The sequence below is a fragment of the Myotis brandtii genome, unplaced genomic scaffold, assembly GCF_000412655.1.
Source record: "Myotis brandtii unplaced genomic scaffold, ASM41265v1 scaffold155, whole genome shotgun sequence".
NCBI classification, from domain to species: Eukaryota; Metazoa; Chordata; class Mammalia; order Chiroptera; family Vespertilionidae; genus Myotis; species Myotis brandtii.
Genome location: NW_005355621.1, coordinates 252,430 through 270,528, shown reverse-complemented (window position 1 = coordinate 270,528; position 18,099 = coordinate 252,430). Strand labels below are relative to the sequence as shown.

At 52.7% G+C, this 18,099-nt stretch overlaps 1 protein-coding gene across 1 annotated transcript in view; it reads right to left on the bottom strand.

Moving 5' to 3' along the window:
* The window catches only part of LOC102253554 (synapsin-3), a gene marked incomplete at its 5' end in the record, with an annotated part of 283,126 nt that overhangs the window by 22,641 nt on the left and 242,386 nt on the right, over nt 1–18,099 (bottom strand). The window contains 3 exons of the mRNA XM_005861683.2: nt 1,213–1,315; nt 3,510–3,584; nt 8,404–8,546. Coding sequence (XP_005861745.1) covers nt 1,213–1,315; nt 3,510–3,584; nt 8,404–8,546 — 321 coding nt within the window. The remainder of the gene's footprint in view (nt 1–1,212; nt 1,316–3,509; nt 3,585–8,403; nt 8,547–18,099) is intronic.

Sequence of the window (18,099 nt, the reverse complement as noted above, 5' to 3'; positions counted from 1 at the left end):
CGGCCTGGCCCTGGTCAGCTCCCCCGCCCCCTGTGAGCAGCCCCAGGAGTGGGCGTCTGCGAAGGAGCTTTCGAAGGAGGGGCGAGCGCGGCATGAAGTGGGAGAGAAGGGAGAGCTGAGGCCAGAGGGCTTTCTCAGGGGAAAGCAGTGGCGGCATGAGCTCTGATGGGCAGGGGGGCCGGGCAGGGGAGTCGGGGGGCAGAGAAACACTGAGGGAGCAGGAGAGGCACAGAGGCTGCATGGCGGGGAGAGGAGGCCTGTGGGACTGGGGATGGTAGAGGGGGATTGTGGGAGCACGAGAGCCAGGGGAGGAGTCGGAGGAGAGGGGGATTGTGGGATTGGGAGAAACAGGAAGGGGTACTGGGGTTAGTAGAGGATTGTGGGAACAGGAGGGACATGAGAGGAGTCGGAGGAGAGGGGGATTGTGGGATTGTGGATGGTAGAGGGGGATTGTGGGATTGTGGATGGTAGAGGGGGATTGTGGGATTGTGGATGGTAGAGGAGGATTGTGGGAGCACGAGAGACGTGGGAGGAGTCAGGAGAGAGGAGGATTGTGGGATGGGAGAAGCACGGAGGGGAAGCTGGGGGAAGCCGTGGAGTGATGGTCTTGGAGGACCACAGGGGGTTGTGGGAGGGATTCTAGGACCCACGGCCCCTCTCGGACTTCTGTCTTACAATTAACGTACCAACAGCTTTCCCTCCGTTCACACGCTTGCACAGCGGTGTCCCCTTTCCTACCCGTCAATGCCCCGCCTCTTGTTTATCATCCTCCTTCCCTGCCAGCCGCACACCCGGGGTCTGTTTTGTGTCCCCAGAGCCACCGTGCCTGGCCCATGATCCCCGAGTATATGTTTACTGACTGAACAGGCGATGGGAACTCCGCATGGTGACTACACAGCTGGACATTGAGAAAATGTCAGCGGCCCAATGGGAGAGAACCTGCCCCCGTAGCCTGATGTTCTCGCCTCCCGTGGGCCCACGGGTCAGGGGTGCCGGCAGACCGCATGCCGGGGCTGTCGAGGCCCAGCTCAGAGGCCCGGGCACAGGCTTGAGATGCAGCTGGGGGTGGGGGTGGGGATGTGTGAGGCTGCAGGTGCCCAGGCCGTGAGTCGGACTCGGCTGGCCATGCCGGGAGCACACCTGGAGCCCTCCGCTCCGCACACCTGCTGGGCGGCTGGGCCAGGCCAGGAGCACCTCTGCTGCCGCCCTCACCTCGATGATGTAATCTCTGCCATCCTTGCTGTGGACGGCCTTGACCGCGCAGATGTCCAGGCCGCCAAACATTTCTGAGCAGCTATCCACCCACAGCCTGTACCTGCAGGGATGGATAGACAGTGAGTCAGTGTGGGGGGCAGAGAGCTGGGAAGGGAAGCAGAGGGAGAGAGATGAAGACAAAGCGATAGAGAGACACATAGAAAAACAGGCAGGCTGCCCTGACCGGTTTGGCTCAGTGGGTAGAGCGTCAGCCTGCGGACTGAAGGGCCCCAGGTTCGATTCCGGTCAAGGGCATGTACCTTGGTTGCGGCCACATCCCCAGTAGGGAGTGTACAGGAGGCAGCTGATCGATGTTTTTCTCTCATCGATGTTTCTAACTCTCTATCCCTCTGCCTTCTTCTCTGTAAAAAATCAATAATATATATATAAAGAAAACCAGGCAGGGAGACAGTGGCACAGGCCCATTCAGAGATGGAGAGATATGGTAAGAAGTAACAGACAGCCTGGCTAGTGTGGTCAGTGGTTGAACGTCGACCTATGACCTATGCACTTGATTCCAGGTCAAGGCACATGCCTGGGTTGCAGTGTGGGTCATGCAGGAGGCAGCCAATCAATGATTCTTTCTCTCTCTCTCTCTCTCTCTCTCTCTCTCTCTCTCTCTCTCTCTCTCTCTTCCTCTCTGAGGTCAATAAAAAGTATATATTAAAAAAAACAGACATATGGCAAGAGAGACAGAAGAGACAGAGACACAGAGAAAGGCAGTGAGAGAGACAGAGTGGTAAAAATAATCTCAAAGGCAGAGAAATAGATGGACAGTGAGAGTGAGAGAGAGAGAGAAAGAGAGCCTGGCAGGCAGGAGAGAGGAATGATGAGGGGGGTGGGGGAAGCAACAATAAGAGTTTGGAGAAATCCCCCCAGTCCCACCTGGAACTTTGCTGGCTCCACAATAATGGAGAGCTTGCCCCGCCCCCACCCAGATCCATTCTGGACACCCCGCCACCCCAGCAGCCCTTTTCCCTTGGGAAAGCTGCTTGGAGGGCTTCAGAAACCCTCCCAGGCCACCCTCCCAGCTCCAGGGACCAGGCTAGACAAGAGCCTGCAGGGGGTCAAAGAGCATATTCTGCCCTGAGCCTGGGGCGGGCATGTGAGGGAGCCCAGCAGGCTGCTCCGGGCCAGGGGCCTGGCCCTCTGGACCCGCTGCTTTTGTTCCCTTTCCAGCCACTTGATGGCTGCGAGGCCAGTTTGCTTTGCAGGGGGAAGAGTTCCTGCTGGACTCTGCCCCTGCAACAAGGGGATGGTTGTATCTGAGACATTTTCCCCGGCTTGCACTTGGCTTCCCCTGTGGTGGCTGGATTTGGGAGTCACAGGGGACTTTGTGTCAATGTTCTTGCTTCTCACCCCACTCTCCAGGGTCACACGGGGCACGCCTACTCTGAGATCTATTTGTGTCTCTGAGCCATAGGCCTGGAATGAGGAGAGATCATGGCTCAAGTGCTCTTAGCACAACTCTCTCATCTTATCTGCTAATGCCCGCTGAGGCCCAGAGAGGGAGAGCGGCATGGCCAGGTCACACAGTAAGATGGTATTAGAGCCCAGATTGGCCAGATCTCCTGGCTCCTAGTTCAATTCTTTCCGTAAACTGTACCATGTGAGATCATAGAAGTAAAAGGAAAGATGAAAACTCATGTCTACTAAGCTCCTACTATGTGCCAGGCATTCTGTGGGGGGTTGACTCCTCATTCTTTCTAACCCCCACAACGACTCTATCAGGAAGGTTTAACCCATTTTACCGATGAGGAGACTGAAGGTCAGAGAGGGTAATAACTATGTGCTGGCTTCCAAACCCAGATCCTGTTTGATTCCACAGGCCACAGAGACACCCTGCCTCTCAGTGAGAACGTTAGGACCTCCTCTCTCTCAGCGTGGGAGACCAGCGATCTGGATGGTTCTTTTTAATTTTATTTATTTCAGAGAGAGGAAGGGAGAAGGAGTTAAAAACATCAATGAGAGAGAATCATCGATCCATTGCCTCCTGCATGCCCCTGACTGGGGATCGAGCCAGTAACCCAGGCATGTGACCTGACCAGGAATTGAACCGTGACCTTCTGGTTCATGGGTTGACGTTCAACCACTGAGCCACACCAGCCAGGTGAATCACCTGAATTCTTGCTGTCAGTTCCCTCTATAATTTTGGGTGAGCCTTTCCCTCTTGCAGCCTCAGCTTCCTGTTGTATTCCTCACCCATCTCCCGCCACGGCTGCGGCTTCCCCCTAAGCACCTTCTTCGTTTCTTACCTCTCTGTCATGGCGACCTGCTCCAGCATGGCAGAGCCTGTGTTGGCCTTCCAGTTGCCAGAGATGGAGGTTCTCCTGTATCAGAACAAATAACGCAGTGAGGGCGTTAGGGACATGTTCCCCTGATCTGCTTTCCGTCTTTGCTTTGGCTGTTGGCTGTCAGGAGGCTCTGATTCAAATATCAGGCTCTCATTATGAGATGTATTCTTAGGGACACATGCTATCTTCAGCTTTATCTTTTATGTGGATTGCCTTATTTCTTGGATCTTTTAAAAAATAATTTTAACTGATTCTTTTTAAGAGAGAGAGAGAGAGAGAACGCGAGAGAGAGACATAGATTTGTTGTTCTACTTATTTGTGCCTTCACTGGTTGATTCTTGTATATGCCCTGATAGGGGATCAAACTCACAACCTTGGCATTTTGGGTATTTCTTGGATCTTAGTATCTTTTCCAAAGCTACCTTTGAAATTTAAAAATTAAATTTAAAAAATGTCTACACAATCTAATGAAATCCCCCAAACTTTGGCCTCTTTTTTTGAGAACTAGGCCAGCATAACCCTTGGGGATTCTGGGATTTTCTCACAGTTCCCAAATGTAGGGAAAACGACCCATGGAGAGGAGTGATCACTTTTCCATCGTGAAGACCAGGAGGGCCTCTGGCCTCATCACCCTCTCAGTTCCCTTGTCTTTTCTGCCCGGCAACAACTGACCTCCCTTTGGGTGCTCCCATGCCCATGGCTCTTTCCTACGTCCAGGCCTCCACACATCTCCTTTCCTTTGCCTGGTCCAGTCTTTGTCTCCATCCTTGCCGCCCTACGTCCTACTTATCCTTCAAATTTCGCCTGAAATGTGACTTCCTGGCAGCCCACCTTCCCCAACAAGAGTAGACCCCCCTGCACTACACCTATACCAGTGTTTAGTAATGCTCTCTCACCTGTAATGACTGCTTTACAGGGGACACATTTGACTCGTCCCCTGATGTCCAGTGGGACCTGGCATGGAGCCGGTGAGGAAGGGACTGTGTGTGCAGAACGCAGACAAACCTTGTCCAATGGCACATGTACACTTGGCAAAGACGGAGTGGCTATAAACAAAGTGGCAGAGGTAAAGCTATTTGTTTTATGGCCAAGGGCAGGCAGGGTGATTGGGGGGGTGGTGGAATTGCTACAAAATATGTCCTAAATAAGAAAATAGTACAGAAGAGACTAGATGGCCGCCAATAGGAGTCATAATGACCAAAGGGCATTGATAAACAGAGACACCGATAAGGTTCACATCAGTTCAGTTTCATTCAGTTCAGCTCAACTGAACTCCATTCAATTTGGCAAAGACTCACTGGGCCATCCTGTATCCTGGGAAGTGGTCTGGGTGTACAGAGGTGACCCCTCCTCAGGCTGCTCACTACCTAGAGGGGGAACTAGTCTAAAACCAGAGGCTAGGCATGGTGGGGCTATCGATCTACACAAGGAGAGACGCGCTCTGGGGAAGCCACGACCAAACCAGAGTCTCTTACTGCGACCGCAGAAGGTAGCCAGTGGGATGTGTCTGGAAGATGAGTAGGGATTGCTATCGTGGGATCTATCCTGGGGTAAGAGGAGGCAGAACTGACTCGGGTCAGACAGATGTGAGTTTGAACTTTGGTCCCTGCATTCTCTAGCTGCATAACTATGGTCAGCATCCCCGCGTCTTTATTATCTCATTGTAAAATGGGAATCATTAAAGTACCATCCTGCCAGGGTATTGTGTGGATTAAAGGAAATCTTCCCCCCAAATCTTTTAGTACAATGGGCGCTACTATGATTTCTCAGTGAGTGGAAACGAGAGAAGAAGGCATTCAAATGCCAGAGGCAGCAGGAACAGAGCCAGACCGCTCTCCTTCCAAGAAGATAATGATGGTGCGAGTTGATATTTAATGAGTGCTTTCTATGTGTGAGACACGGGTCTAAGGGCTTTATAAGCACTGGCTTCTTTCAGCCTCACTGAACCTAACAAGACGGATATTATTTTATCATCATTCCCACTTAGTGGCAGAGCCACCAAACCCTATCTGAGAAATTCCATGCTCTGAACTGCGACTCGCCACGGCAGAGCCCCTGGCAGGCTTGGGGGAAAGAGTCAGTTGGCCCTAAAGTGATCCAGCTACTGGCATGCACGATGGAGCCTAGACTGTGACAAAAGGGTCTGTCTGTCCAGGTTGCAAATGTATGACGCTGACCCCCTCATGGAGGAAGGTGGGGCTGGGGATGGAGGAGCCGACCTAAGTCACCTTGGCAATGAGTGGAGACGGCGAGTCAGTACGAAAGGGACTGTACGAAGCCCTATATCACAATTGGTAACGTGTTTCTTATAGGGCTGTGGGGCACCGGTTCTGCAAAGTGCATGTAGAGTGGGATTTGCACGTAAGGACAGAGATGGCGGATGGTGGGAGCCAGGACTCCCTGCTGGAGTGGGGCGTTTAGATAAGCAATCTGGGAAGGCCAAATGAACCCTGTGGGACTAGATGGAAGCCGGAGGCACCAATGTGAACTCCATTTAGCTTTAGACACAGACGGATAATGTTATAGAAATGATCACCGGTATGCGAGGAATGGGTTAAAGTACACATGTATCTTTCCTAGCTCTGCGGAGAGGCCTGGAAAAATGACACTCCAGTAGCAAAGGCCCGAGAGCAGGGCGGCAGGTGGGCCAGAGAGGAGGCTGAGCAGGCAAGGGCGGAGAGGATGTCCTCCCCTGAGGTCTGCCACGAACCCCCTCCCTGGGATGTGGGCCAGCTCAGGGTCCAGGAAACGCCATAACGAATGACAAATTGGGGCTGTCAGGGAAGAAAGGCTCGGAATAAAGAATGCGGCAGTGAGGTAATCCTCAAGGAGAGGAACTGGGACAAGGTGCAGTCAATGTCAAGTGGAAACTCGAACAGTGAGGAGAGGAGGGAAGTGATACCATGACGGGCGGCGGAAGCCTCAGGAATGCACTGGACTGCGGCACCAGAATGTTCCCTCACTCAGCGGGCGCAGGGAGGAGGGGACATCATCACCCCGAGGGCATCAGAGAGCCGCCACAGGTCTGGCCTGGCTCCTGGGTGCAAGAGCCTGATTGGAGGGACAGGGCCGAGGTGTTCCTTGGGAACAGGCTCCATCTCTTTGGAGGAAATAGGTCAACTGCCTGCACCTTCTCCAGCCTCCCAGGCAACGGCAGAGACTGCACGGCCTGCAAGGCCCACAGTTACCATCCGGGCCTTTGCAGAAAAATGTGCTGACCCTCGGTGCAGGCAATCCAGGTGGTACAAAAGCAGCCCTAGACCATGCATCGATGGGCATGCATGGCTGTGATGGGTAAAACTTTATTTAAAAAAAAATACTTTCACTGATTTCAGAGAGGAAGGGAGAGGGAGAGAGAGAAACATCAATGATGAGAGAGAATCATAGATCGGCTGCCTCCTGCATGCCCCACACTGGGGATCGAGCCTGCAACCCCGGCATGTGCCCTGACCGGGAAACAAACCGTGACCTGCTGGTTCATAGGTCAACACTCAACCACTGAGCCATGCTGGCCGGGCATGATGGGTAAAAGTTTATTTACAGAAACAAGTGGCACCTGGATTTGGCCTGTGCTCTGTCATCTGCTGACCCTGACCTAGAGCACAAACTGCACCGCGCAGAAGCACACAGAGACTTCCAGCTGCCCTCGCCGGCCCCTGCAGCCCTCCGCATGGCGCCGTTCACACAGCCAGGGCTCCGTAAGGCTTGGCACTCGGGCACCGGGTGGCTCTCTAGGGTCTTATCATTTCAGGTGGAACCAACAACAACATTCCAAAGTGAGAGACAGAGAGCCTCGAGCAGAAGAGATGCTCTGAAGATGGGCCCTCCCACCTCACGGAGAACTCCCTCCCACTCCTCCTGTAACCACGGCCCAGTGAGTCACCCTCTGCCGGAGCCTCCCCTGGCGGAATGTGCTGGATTTCCTGTCGCTTGCTCCCTCCTTTTCCCTATTTCACTGGGGGATGCCCCTGCGCCTGTTGCATGCCGTCTTGGTGGACTCTCCATGCTGCTTTTCTGACTTTCTCTGACCACAAGCCTGTGGCCGAAGTTGGACCAATCAGCGCTGTTTCCGTGGAACCACAATCTCGACTGAAGTCCTGAGGTGATTAGGGGACATTCGCTTCCCAGTCGGGGTGCCATGAAGATTGTCTATTGTTTCTGGCTACCCAGATCCCTGGGCTGCCCTGGACCCTCATATTTCTGAAACTGATAACTGAGTGATTTTGTTTGTTAATTTGTCTGTTTTAAGTTTCTGAACATCCATGTTTTTCTAATAAATCCCCTTTAAAAAGCTCCATCAAATTAGTCAAGTGTGGTTTCTGTTGCTTGCAGCCAGAGAACCCTGACATGGTCTCCTAACTGGTCTTAGTGGTTCCAGGGAATCCCCTTTGCAGCCCGAGGGCCCAGAGCCACCTTTTATTAATTCAGGTCCGACCATGCCACGTCTCTGATTGGCAGAGAACAGAGGAAAATCCACAACCTCAGCGAGGCGAGGCGTTCGAGGCCCTGCTTGATCTGTCCTCAAGTTTCTCTCCGTCTCATCTCCTATGACACGCAACCTGAATGTACCTGAAGTTCCCCAAACATGCCCGTGTCTTCCTTCCTCTGGGGGGACAGCCCTCGTTTGGGCAGATAGACTTCCACCCTGGGATAAGCTGGGGTGGACGTTAGCCCTCAGCTTACAGACCAGAGAAGGTCATAAAGGAGGTGGAAAGGGGAAAAGTGATGTGCAGATGGGGCCTCCTCCTGGGGCGGGGGAGACAGGGCTGGACATGCATCTCTAATCTCCGTCCCCCACCACTCTCTTCTCCCCCTCCTCCCAGATCCCCCTTCCCCTTTCCCCCCAGGGACTCACATGTAAGCCTTGTAGTTGGATCCGATTTTCTGGATGCGAATGTCGTACTTGGAGTCGATGAAGGCCTCGGTGGTGGCGTAGGTTCTGGCCATCGCCACCATGCTGGTGATGTCCTGGTAGTCATGCTGGTTTTCCACTTTGATCTGTGTGGGAGGGCGAGAAGGTGAGTGCCCGCCACCTGCGTTCATGAGCACCTACCCTACCCGATGCCAGGACCAGTGCTGCATACAGAGTGACCTTGAGGAGGTCACCTGCCTGGCAGGGGATACAGACATGGGAACCAGTCATCCTACTGCGCCTGCACAAGAGGGAGGGAACTCCTTCGGGAGTCAAGGGAATCTTCACAGAAGAGGTGAGCTGGGCAAGGCTGGGAAGGATGAATGTGACTTCAGATGGACTACCCAGCGGGGATGCTCTGAGAGGCCTGAGGAAGGGCAAAGTGGAGGCAGAAAGAGCGGCATGGGGAGGGGGGAGGGGTGGGCAATGGGATCAGACTGGACGATGGGGCAGGAAGGTGGGGGACAGCTGAAGGGGGTCCTCAGAGAACAGACTATAGATGGCCTGAACAGCTTAGTAAGGGGCTAGAATTTTCAGCCCGAAGGCTCTGGAAAGGCCCTGGGAGGAGTTTAAGCTAAAAAGTAGCCTAATTTGTGTTTTAGAAAAATCATCAAGCAGTTGTATAGAGGGTTGAATGGAGGGGTGTGATAGGGGATAGAGAGAGACCAGTTAGAAAGAAGGGAGTGTGTATGTGTGTGCGGAGGGTGTGCACATGTGGATTCTGTGTGTGAGGACCTGTGTGTGTAGTTTGTGGTGTGTATATGCGATGTGTGTTATGTATTATATGTGTGGTGTGTCGTATGTGATGCGTATGCAGGCAGTGTGTGTGTGTGTGTGTGTGTGTGAGTGAGCACCCACGCACTGGACAAGGCCAGCTCTGCTAAGGCCAAAGGCCTGATGGAGAAACTCACACTGTGCCCTGAGGCCAGGAACACAGCGTGGTGCCCTGGAGCCGAACCCCTCTCAGGCCACGGGCAGCCAAGCATCTCAGCCTTCGGGATCTCCAGGCCAAGGATGTGAGTGCTTCCTGTGGACCACGGGTGGGCTGTGAGGGAGAGGGGCCAGCCCGGAGCCATTTATAATCCTGTGCGGAGGGAGCAGGGGCTGAAAGAGAGATGCTGCCACCTCCACGGGTCCACGCCACCCACATCCCTCATTGGACCACGGCAACCCTCTCCTTTTAAAGTCCACCTCGCCCCAGCCAAAAGCCGCAGGCTGATTTTCCCAGAGTCCCTGGGTGTGGACCAAGGCGTCAGCGTTTTTGGAAGCCCCCCAGGCAGCTGTGTGCAGCCCAGGTTGAAAAGCACGGGCTGGATCCCGTGGTTCCTGGTCATCTTTTACACTCAGCCAACTTGGCCCTGCCTCCGTGCCTTTGTACCTGCGATTCCTTCCGCTTGGAACCGTTTTCCCGAATGCCTCCCCACGGCCGCTCTTCTCAGGTCTCTACCCAGATGATCCCTTAGTGGAGGCTTTTCCAACTACTGATGTGAAGTAGCTACTCTCCCCTGCCCACTCCGGGAAGGCTCTTCTGAATGACCCTGATTCATTATTATGATTACTCTTTTTCTTATAGTCTTTGACTATCTGAAATTGCTGTTCATGTGTATATTCCTTCTCTCCTCCACTGAAATGTAAGCCAATAGGATCAGGGACCTCCTGTGTCTTGCTAGAAAAACACTATCACAGAGTGTTTATTTATTTATTTTTTGAAATACATTTTTATTGATTTCAGGGAGGAAGGGAGAGGGAGAGAGAGATGGAAACATCAAATGATGAGAGAGAATCATTGACTGGCTGCCTCCTGCATGCCCCCTACTGGGGATCGAGCCTGCAACCCAGGCACGTGCCCTTGACCGGAATCGAACCTGGGACCTTTCAGTCCACAGGCTGACGCTCTAGACACCGAGCCAAACCAGCTAGGGCACACAGAGTGTTTAATAATGCAAACTCAAATCCCAGCTCCCTCACGTACTGGCTGTGTGACCTTGGGGAAGTTACTTAGCCTCTCTGTGTCTCACTTTCCTTTTTTTTTTTTTTTTATATATTTTTATTGATTTCGGAGAGGAAAAGAGAGAGAAACATCAATGATGAGAGAGAATCATTGATTGGCTGCCTCCTGCACACCCCACACGGGGGATTGAGTCCTCAACCCAGGCAGGCATGTGCCCTGACCAGGAATCGAACTGTGACCTCCTGGTTCATAGGTCGACGCTCAACCACTGAATCATGCTGGCTGGGCTTCTCACTTTCCTTATCAGCAAAATGTGGATAACTTGTTGATGCAAAGTAGCTACTCCATATCAAATGTGGATAACTTGCTGGGTTAGTGTTGAACATTGGATTGCTGTTGAGCAATAAATGAGATAATACATATAAGTGGTTTATCAGAACACTTGGCTCATCACAAGCACTTGATAAATGATAACTATTATTAATTGTTACCATTCCCTCTCATAACCTGAACACCCAGCATAGTGCTTGGCACATCGTAGGTACTCAATAAATATTTGCTGAAAGAATGACTACAGGGCCAGTCATGGTAATAGCTGAGTGAAGAGAGTCTAGGCCAGCGGTTCTCAACCTGTGGGTCGCGACCCCTTTGGGGGTCGAACGACCCTTTCACAGGGGTCGCCTAAGACCATCGGAAAACACATATATAATTACATATTGTTTTTGTGATTAATCACTATGCTTTAATTATGTTCAACTTGTAACAATGAAAATACATCCTGCATGTCAGATATTTACATTACGATTCATAACAGTAGCAAAATTACAGTTATGCAGTAGCAACGAAAATAATTTTATGGTTGGGGGTCACCACAACATGAGGAACTGTATTAAAGGGTCGCGGCATGAGGAAGGTTGAGAACCACTGGTCTAGGCAGAGGGAAAGGAGGGGCCATGGCCCTGGGGGTGATGCTGCCTGTTGAAAAGAGACTCCCAAATGCTAACAGAAAACGGAGCCTTAACACCGTATGGAAGCTAAAGGCTAGTGGGGATTCATGCTTTTCCATCCAATCTCCCCTCAGATGGGAACACAGGAAATGGGGCCAAGATCCTTCCCAGGTAACGGTTTGAAATTAATCTCAACACAGAAACACATGAGCCACGGAGTGGAGTCCACGGCCCTATCTTAATAGCCTGGAAAACATTCCGGGCAAGTGTGGCCAGCATCCCCCCCACCGTCGGGATCCGTCTCCGGCAGGTTCCCCCAGAAGGCCAAGTTCGGAGCGTGCTCCTTCCCAGCGGGACGGCCCAGACAAAGTTGTTTTTCCCCCTCAAAGATAAGTGCATGAGGCAATTTACTGAACCAGGTTATTTACGAATAAGCTAATAGCTGGGTGGCTATGGACCAACAATAATAACCATAGCTTAGAACACTTGCTCTGTGGTCTCTCTTTCTGGCAAGAACGAGCCGGCAGGGCCAGCGGGACACTCAGGCCACTCCTAGTTGGAGATGATAAAGCCGTGACCTTGGCACACACATGGATGCTTGTTTTTTTGTTTTTATCACAGGAAGATGTGCATCCAGCGCATTCCGAAGTGGTATCTGTTCATGAAAACCTGGTTAGATGGGGCGGAGAGGGACACACTACGTATGTTCTATCCCTGTAGCTGCTCACCAGCCTTGCAGCTCCCAGACTCTCGGGCTGTTTAGTTCAGAATCAATTCCCGAGCTCAGCATTGAGAGCTGAGAAGAGCTGGGCCTGTGTGGCTCAGTGGTTGAGTGTCGGCCTATGAACCAGGAGGTCACGGTTCGATTCCCAGTCAGGGCACATGCCCGGGTTTGCAGGCGTGATCCCCAGTGTGGGATATGCAGGAGGCAGCTGATCTCTCTCATCATTGATGTTTCTATCTCTCTCCCTTCCTCTCTGAAATCAAATATATATATGAAGTAAATGGAAGTTGCTTATAACCTAATAATGTAGAAGTTCCCAGACTTTCTGGGTTCACAGTTCCCATCTCAAGAATTATCTCATGGCATTCCTAGGCCAAGAGAAATACCAAGCACTTCCATCTACTAAGTAGTTAGAGCTAAATTGCTGGATAAATATTTATTTCAGGACAACTTGGTAATTATTTAAAAAAATACACATAATGTTTTTATTTCATTTTAAATACCGAGAATTACTTACTAATGGAATGTGTGTGCTTGGTGAGCACTGCACAAGTTCTCAAACCACAGACTCAGCCGGACCCCATCACCCGCATTTCCTAGTGCCCGCTGATTGGCACATGGTTCTTGCTTTTCTGCACAGCCAGCACCCAAATCCCAGCTTTGCCAAGATGCAGCGCCATTGAAAGGAGCATGTTGTGATTCAAGGCTGACACGGGGAGCTACCTCGGCCAGTGATCTGCATGTCTCACAGGTGTCGAGAGCTGCTTTTTCTCTTGAAAATTTACAATATACTGAGGTGCAGGGTTTGGGAACTAGGGACCTAATGTTATGACTCCCAACACCCTCCCCTAGCTGTTAAGAACAGGAGTCTCTGGGCAGTATCCCTGGGAGAAAAAGCCTACCTGGTTCTCATGGCAACCATGGGTCTGAGAACCCCCCGGGGGCAGCGTATCCAATAAACCCGTCTATAGGTGCAACCAGCCCAAACTTAAGGAAAATTTGATTTCACTCATATGTGGAATGTAATGAACAAACTGAAATACCAAGCAAAACAGTCAGACTCCTAGATAGAGAGCAGGCAGACAGCTCTAGAGGTGTTAGGGTGTGTGTGTATGTGTGGAGGGATTGAGCAAAAAAGAAAAAAAAGAGAGAACTCATGGACATGGAGGGGGTAGAGGAGGGTGAATGCAGAAGGAAAGGACATAGAGGGGATAAACGGTGATGGAAAAATCTATATATATAAAAGCCCAGTGCCTGGACCGGCGGAATGACCAGAGCAACTGGTGGCTATGACACGCACTGCAGCAGCCAACCATCCTGATCTGGCCCCCAATCGGCCCCCAACACCCCGATTGGGGGCAGGGCCGGCTGGCCAACTGCCCACAGCCCTTCCCCCTGACCAGCCTCACCCCTGATCGGCCCCCAACACCCTAATTGGGGCGGGGCCAGCCGGCCAATTGCCAGTGGCCCCTCCCCCTGCTGGCCTGGTCCTATGGGCCCCCATGGGGTAGGCCAGCCAGACCCCTCCCATGCATGAATTCATGCACCTGGCCTCTAGTATAAAATAAAACAACAACAAAGGCTATTACACTTGTTAAGATGGTACAAATTCTATTGGAGATTGATTCACCAGGCTCTCAGTGCAAAGCATGTTGGTGAGAATAAGCTCACCATGTAGAGTAGTCCTTAAGCATGTCTGCAATAAAGTAAAGTGCTAAAGTGTTGTACTAAACACAAAATTAAGGCACAGTCCCTGTCACTGAGGAGTTCCATGGGAGAGAGACAGACAGACAGACAGACAATGCAGTCAAGGGTGACAATGCCACCACAGAGGCCAGCACGGGGGCCGTGGGTGCGGAGAGGGACCCTGATCTACATGGGGGAAGGGAGTAGGGAGTAGGGAAGGTTTCCCAGATGAGGTGATGAACTCCACCCCAACATTTTTGGTAACCATTTACGGGGAGGAGGAAGAACTGAAATGGGGCCTCACGTGTCGCAGTACTTTCTCACTCCTTCCTTCTCGAAGTCTTACCTTTTTTTTTAATGAGCACCAACTATGTGCCAGGAAGTGGAATGGAATGAACAGATGGAAATACCAAGCAAATACATGGTTTACTGTCTGATCTCATTTCATCTTCACAAACAGCCCGCAGGGCTTCCGGCCACAGTGTACCCCCACAAGCCCTGCCTCTGTAAACAACTATAAAACGGGAACAGATTTACGAGGGGACGATTTCTGGGAGGCTGTGGGAGTAGACAGTACAGGCTGTGATCCTCGAGGGGCGGGAAGTTCGGGAGGTGACCCCCGAGGCGGCCTGGCCCCTTTTCTCACGCCACTCGGCCCTGGCCTGGGACACTCAGCATCCTGGGCTCCCAGTGCCTTCTGAACCCCACTCTTTCCTGCCTCTGGGCTTTTGCTTATGCTGTTCTCTCTCTCTGGAAGGTTCTTCCCTCCTGTCCCTTGCATGGTGGCTCATTCTTAATCTTCACGTCTTTACTGAAATGTCACCACATTTGAGGTTTCCTCCAAAAGCTCCCTCATGCTTTTCTGTCTTCTGCTTAGTACTGAGTCACATTATAGTTCTGTATCTATTTGCTCATCTATACACTGTCGGCCACACCCACAATGTCTGTACCCAGGGCTCAGCACAGTACCCAGCATGCAGCAGGTGCTCAGTAAAGCGCTGCAATGAGAGGCTGAATTAGATTGGCCCTTTCCCTTCCTGGGGGAGGCGGGGGGAGGGGCAGTTAGGAGGAACACGGGGAGGGAGGGGATGCCACAGGGGGAGTGCTGCTCAGCCAGAAGCAGGGAGTGAGTCTAAGCAGTCAGTCAGACATCCTTTTATGAAAGTGGCCAAAACGCAAGTGGCCGAAACGCAGAGACCTTACCAGGCAGATCTGAGAAAGCTCCGTGAAGGGTTTGGGACTTGAAGACAGCATGTCCTCCCAGAACCCTGAGCGGGAGATGCTGTCCTCCCACTTCACAGTGCAGACTCGGAGGAGTGAAGGACTTGTCCAAGGCCGCCCAGCTCGTCAGGGAGGAATGGGGACCCAAATCCAGGCCCAGTGAGTTCTGAACTGAAACGCAGAGACCTTACCAGGCAGATCTGAGAAAGCTCCGTGAAGGGTTTGGGACTTGAAGACAGCATGTCCTCCCAGAACCCTGAGCGGGAGATGCTGTCCTCCCACTTCACAGTGCAGACTCGGAGGAGTGAAGGACTTGTCCAAGGCCAACCAGTTCTGAACCCCAGGCCTGTTCATGACACTGTCCTGCTTTGAAAGCAAAGCGTGGAGGCATCTCTCTCCTCATAGTTTCCTCTCCCATCCTTTTCCTTTCCCCTCTCACCCTCCTCTGGTGCGTTTGCAAGCTCTACCGACAGATGGACTTCGCTGGCAAGTGCAGCTGCTGAGACACAACGGGGCAGGTGCCCAGCCTCTTCCTGGAAGGACCTGGGGGCAGGGGGGGGGGCACACTTGGCCGCCAAACTCCACGTCCAAGGTATCCCCCAGCTGAAGCTGTGGCCCCAATGACTCACGCGAGGGCCCCTTGGCCAAGGCGGCCTGTGCCAGGGGACCCCGTATGGCCGAGGCCCAGGGCTGACTCATAGGGCAGGCTGCCACCACCTGAATCACCCTCCCCGCCCCTGGCTGGAGAGGAGAATGGGGGCTGGGGGCTGGGATGGGGCACTGGGTGGGGACTGTGTGACTCATCCCATGAATCAATAATAATGATGATTGTAATAACAACAATGACGGATAATAACAGCACCTTTAATGAGAGCCTTTTATGTGCCAGGTGCTGACATCCTATATAATAAAAGCCTAATATGCTAAGTGTCTGGTCAGCCGTTCAACCAATCAAAGTGTAATCCTATATAATAAAGGCTAATATGCAAATCAATCAAACGGTGGAACGACCGGTGGCTATGATGTGCACTGACCACCAGGGGGCAGATGCTCAATGCAGGAGCTGCACCCTGGTGGTCAGTGCACTCCCACAGGGGGAGTGCTGCTCAGCCAGAAGCAGGGAGTGGGTCTAAGCAGACAGTCATACATCCTGAGCCGGGCTGAGGGAGGCCCCCCCTTCCGAGTGCACAAATTTTGTGCACTGGGCCTCTAGTATGCTAATGATATGCTAAGGCCGCTCAACTGCTCGCTATGATGTGCACTGACTACCAGACGCTCTGACTGGTAGGTTAGCTTGCTGTTGGGGTCTAGCTGATTGTGACTGAGTGAGATGGGCTGGACATTCCCTGGAGCCCTCCCGTGGTCCCTCCCCGGCTGGCCAACCTCCCGTGTCCCTCCCCGGCCCTGATTGTGCACCAGTGGGATCCCTTGGCCTGGCCTGCACCCTCTCGCAATCCGGGACTCCTCGGGGGATGTCGGAGAGCTGGTTTTGGCCTGATGGTGGAGCGACTGGTCGCTATGACGTCCACTGACCACCAGGGGGCAGATGCTCAACTTAGGAGCTGCCCCCTGGTGATCAGTGCACTCTCACAGGGGGAGCACTGCTCAGCCAGAAGCCGGGTCCATGGCTGGTGAGCACAGTGGTGGTGGCGGGAGCCTCTCCCACCTCTGTGGCACCTTGGGGAGCGGGCCTAAGCCAGCAGTCGGACATCCCCCGAGGGCTCCTGGACTGCGAGAGGGTGCAGACTAGGCTGAGAGACCCTCCCCCCAAGTGCACGAATTTCATGCACTGGGTCTCTAGAGTGTGTGTGTGTGTGTGTGTGTGTGTGTGTGTGTATCAGAGAGAAAGGGAGAGGGAGATAGAAACATCAATGATGAGAGAGAATCATTGATCAGTTGCCTCCTGCATGCCCCTCACTGGGGATGGAGCCCACAACCGGGGCGTGTGCCCTGGCTGGGAATCGAACCGTGACTTTCTGGTTCATAGGCCGATGCTAAACCACTAAACCACACCCGCCAGGTATAACAGCTATATATTAATTGACTTAGTCTTCATAACAACCTTTGGTAGTAAGTACTATTCTTTCCCCACTTCACACATGAAGAAACTGTGGCCCAGCCAGGTTATAGAATTGTTGCAGGCCTCAGCTGGCTATGGAAGAGCTGAGAGGGTAACCAAGGGCTTTATCACTCTGAAGCCCAGTCATTCATTTGATAACTATTTACTGAGGCCCTACAATAAGCCAGGCACCGTGGCAGGGACCAGGGATGCAAGGCTAGAACTGGGTGAGAAGCTTGTAAACTAGTACAGCTATGACATGGTAGGTAGAGGTGAGTGTTATGGGGAACACACATTAGGCGAAGGGGATGGGGGTAACTGGAGGTCAGGGTGGGGATGTCATTTCATAGGGGGTTGGTTGGCGGCCTCCCTGATAAGTCGGCATTGAGCAGACACCTGCAGCAGGTGGGGGAGCAAGTCACAGGCCTGCCTGGGGCAGAGGAGAGCCAGGGCCAGCACGGGAGGTGGGTCCTGATGAGCCTCAGCCAATTAGAACACAGCACCCCTCTCCCAATGGCCCGGGATGGACGCATGGACAAACGGGCCAGTCAGAGGGACAAGAGCAACCGACTCCACCACGGATGTGAATGTTGAGAACAAAGCCTATTACCCAGAATGCCACCGGCAGCCAGACTGGGACAGAGGAAGCCGCCAGGAATGGAGCTGAGCCTGAGGCCAGTGGCCGAGGACCTCCGGGACTTCACTGAGCTAGTCCGAAAGGCTTCCTGGTTAAGCCAATCTGGGGTGGAATTTTCCATCACTTGCAGCCAAAACAATCCTGATACAGGTGAGTGCATTTACTGGCTCCTGGCTGCCCAGACCCGCCTTGCTGCCCTGGGTGTGCCTGCAGGAAGGCACTCTTGCCCCGGCTCCCTCATCTGAGGCCAGATTTTCCACTCTAAAGGCCCTTGGGGCCCGAGTCCTTTCCTTCAGCAGCGAATACCTTTAGGCTGGGAGAAAGCTATTAGGGGAGATTCCTTATTTCCAAACTCCTGCAGTTTTCTTCCTGTGGAGGGAGCAACGCCCTGGCCCGTCTGCCCATTGTCATTCA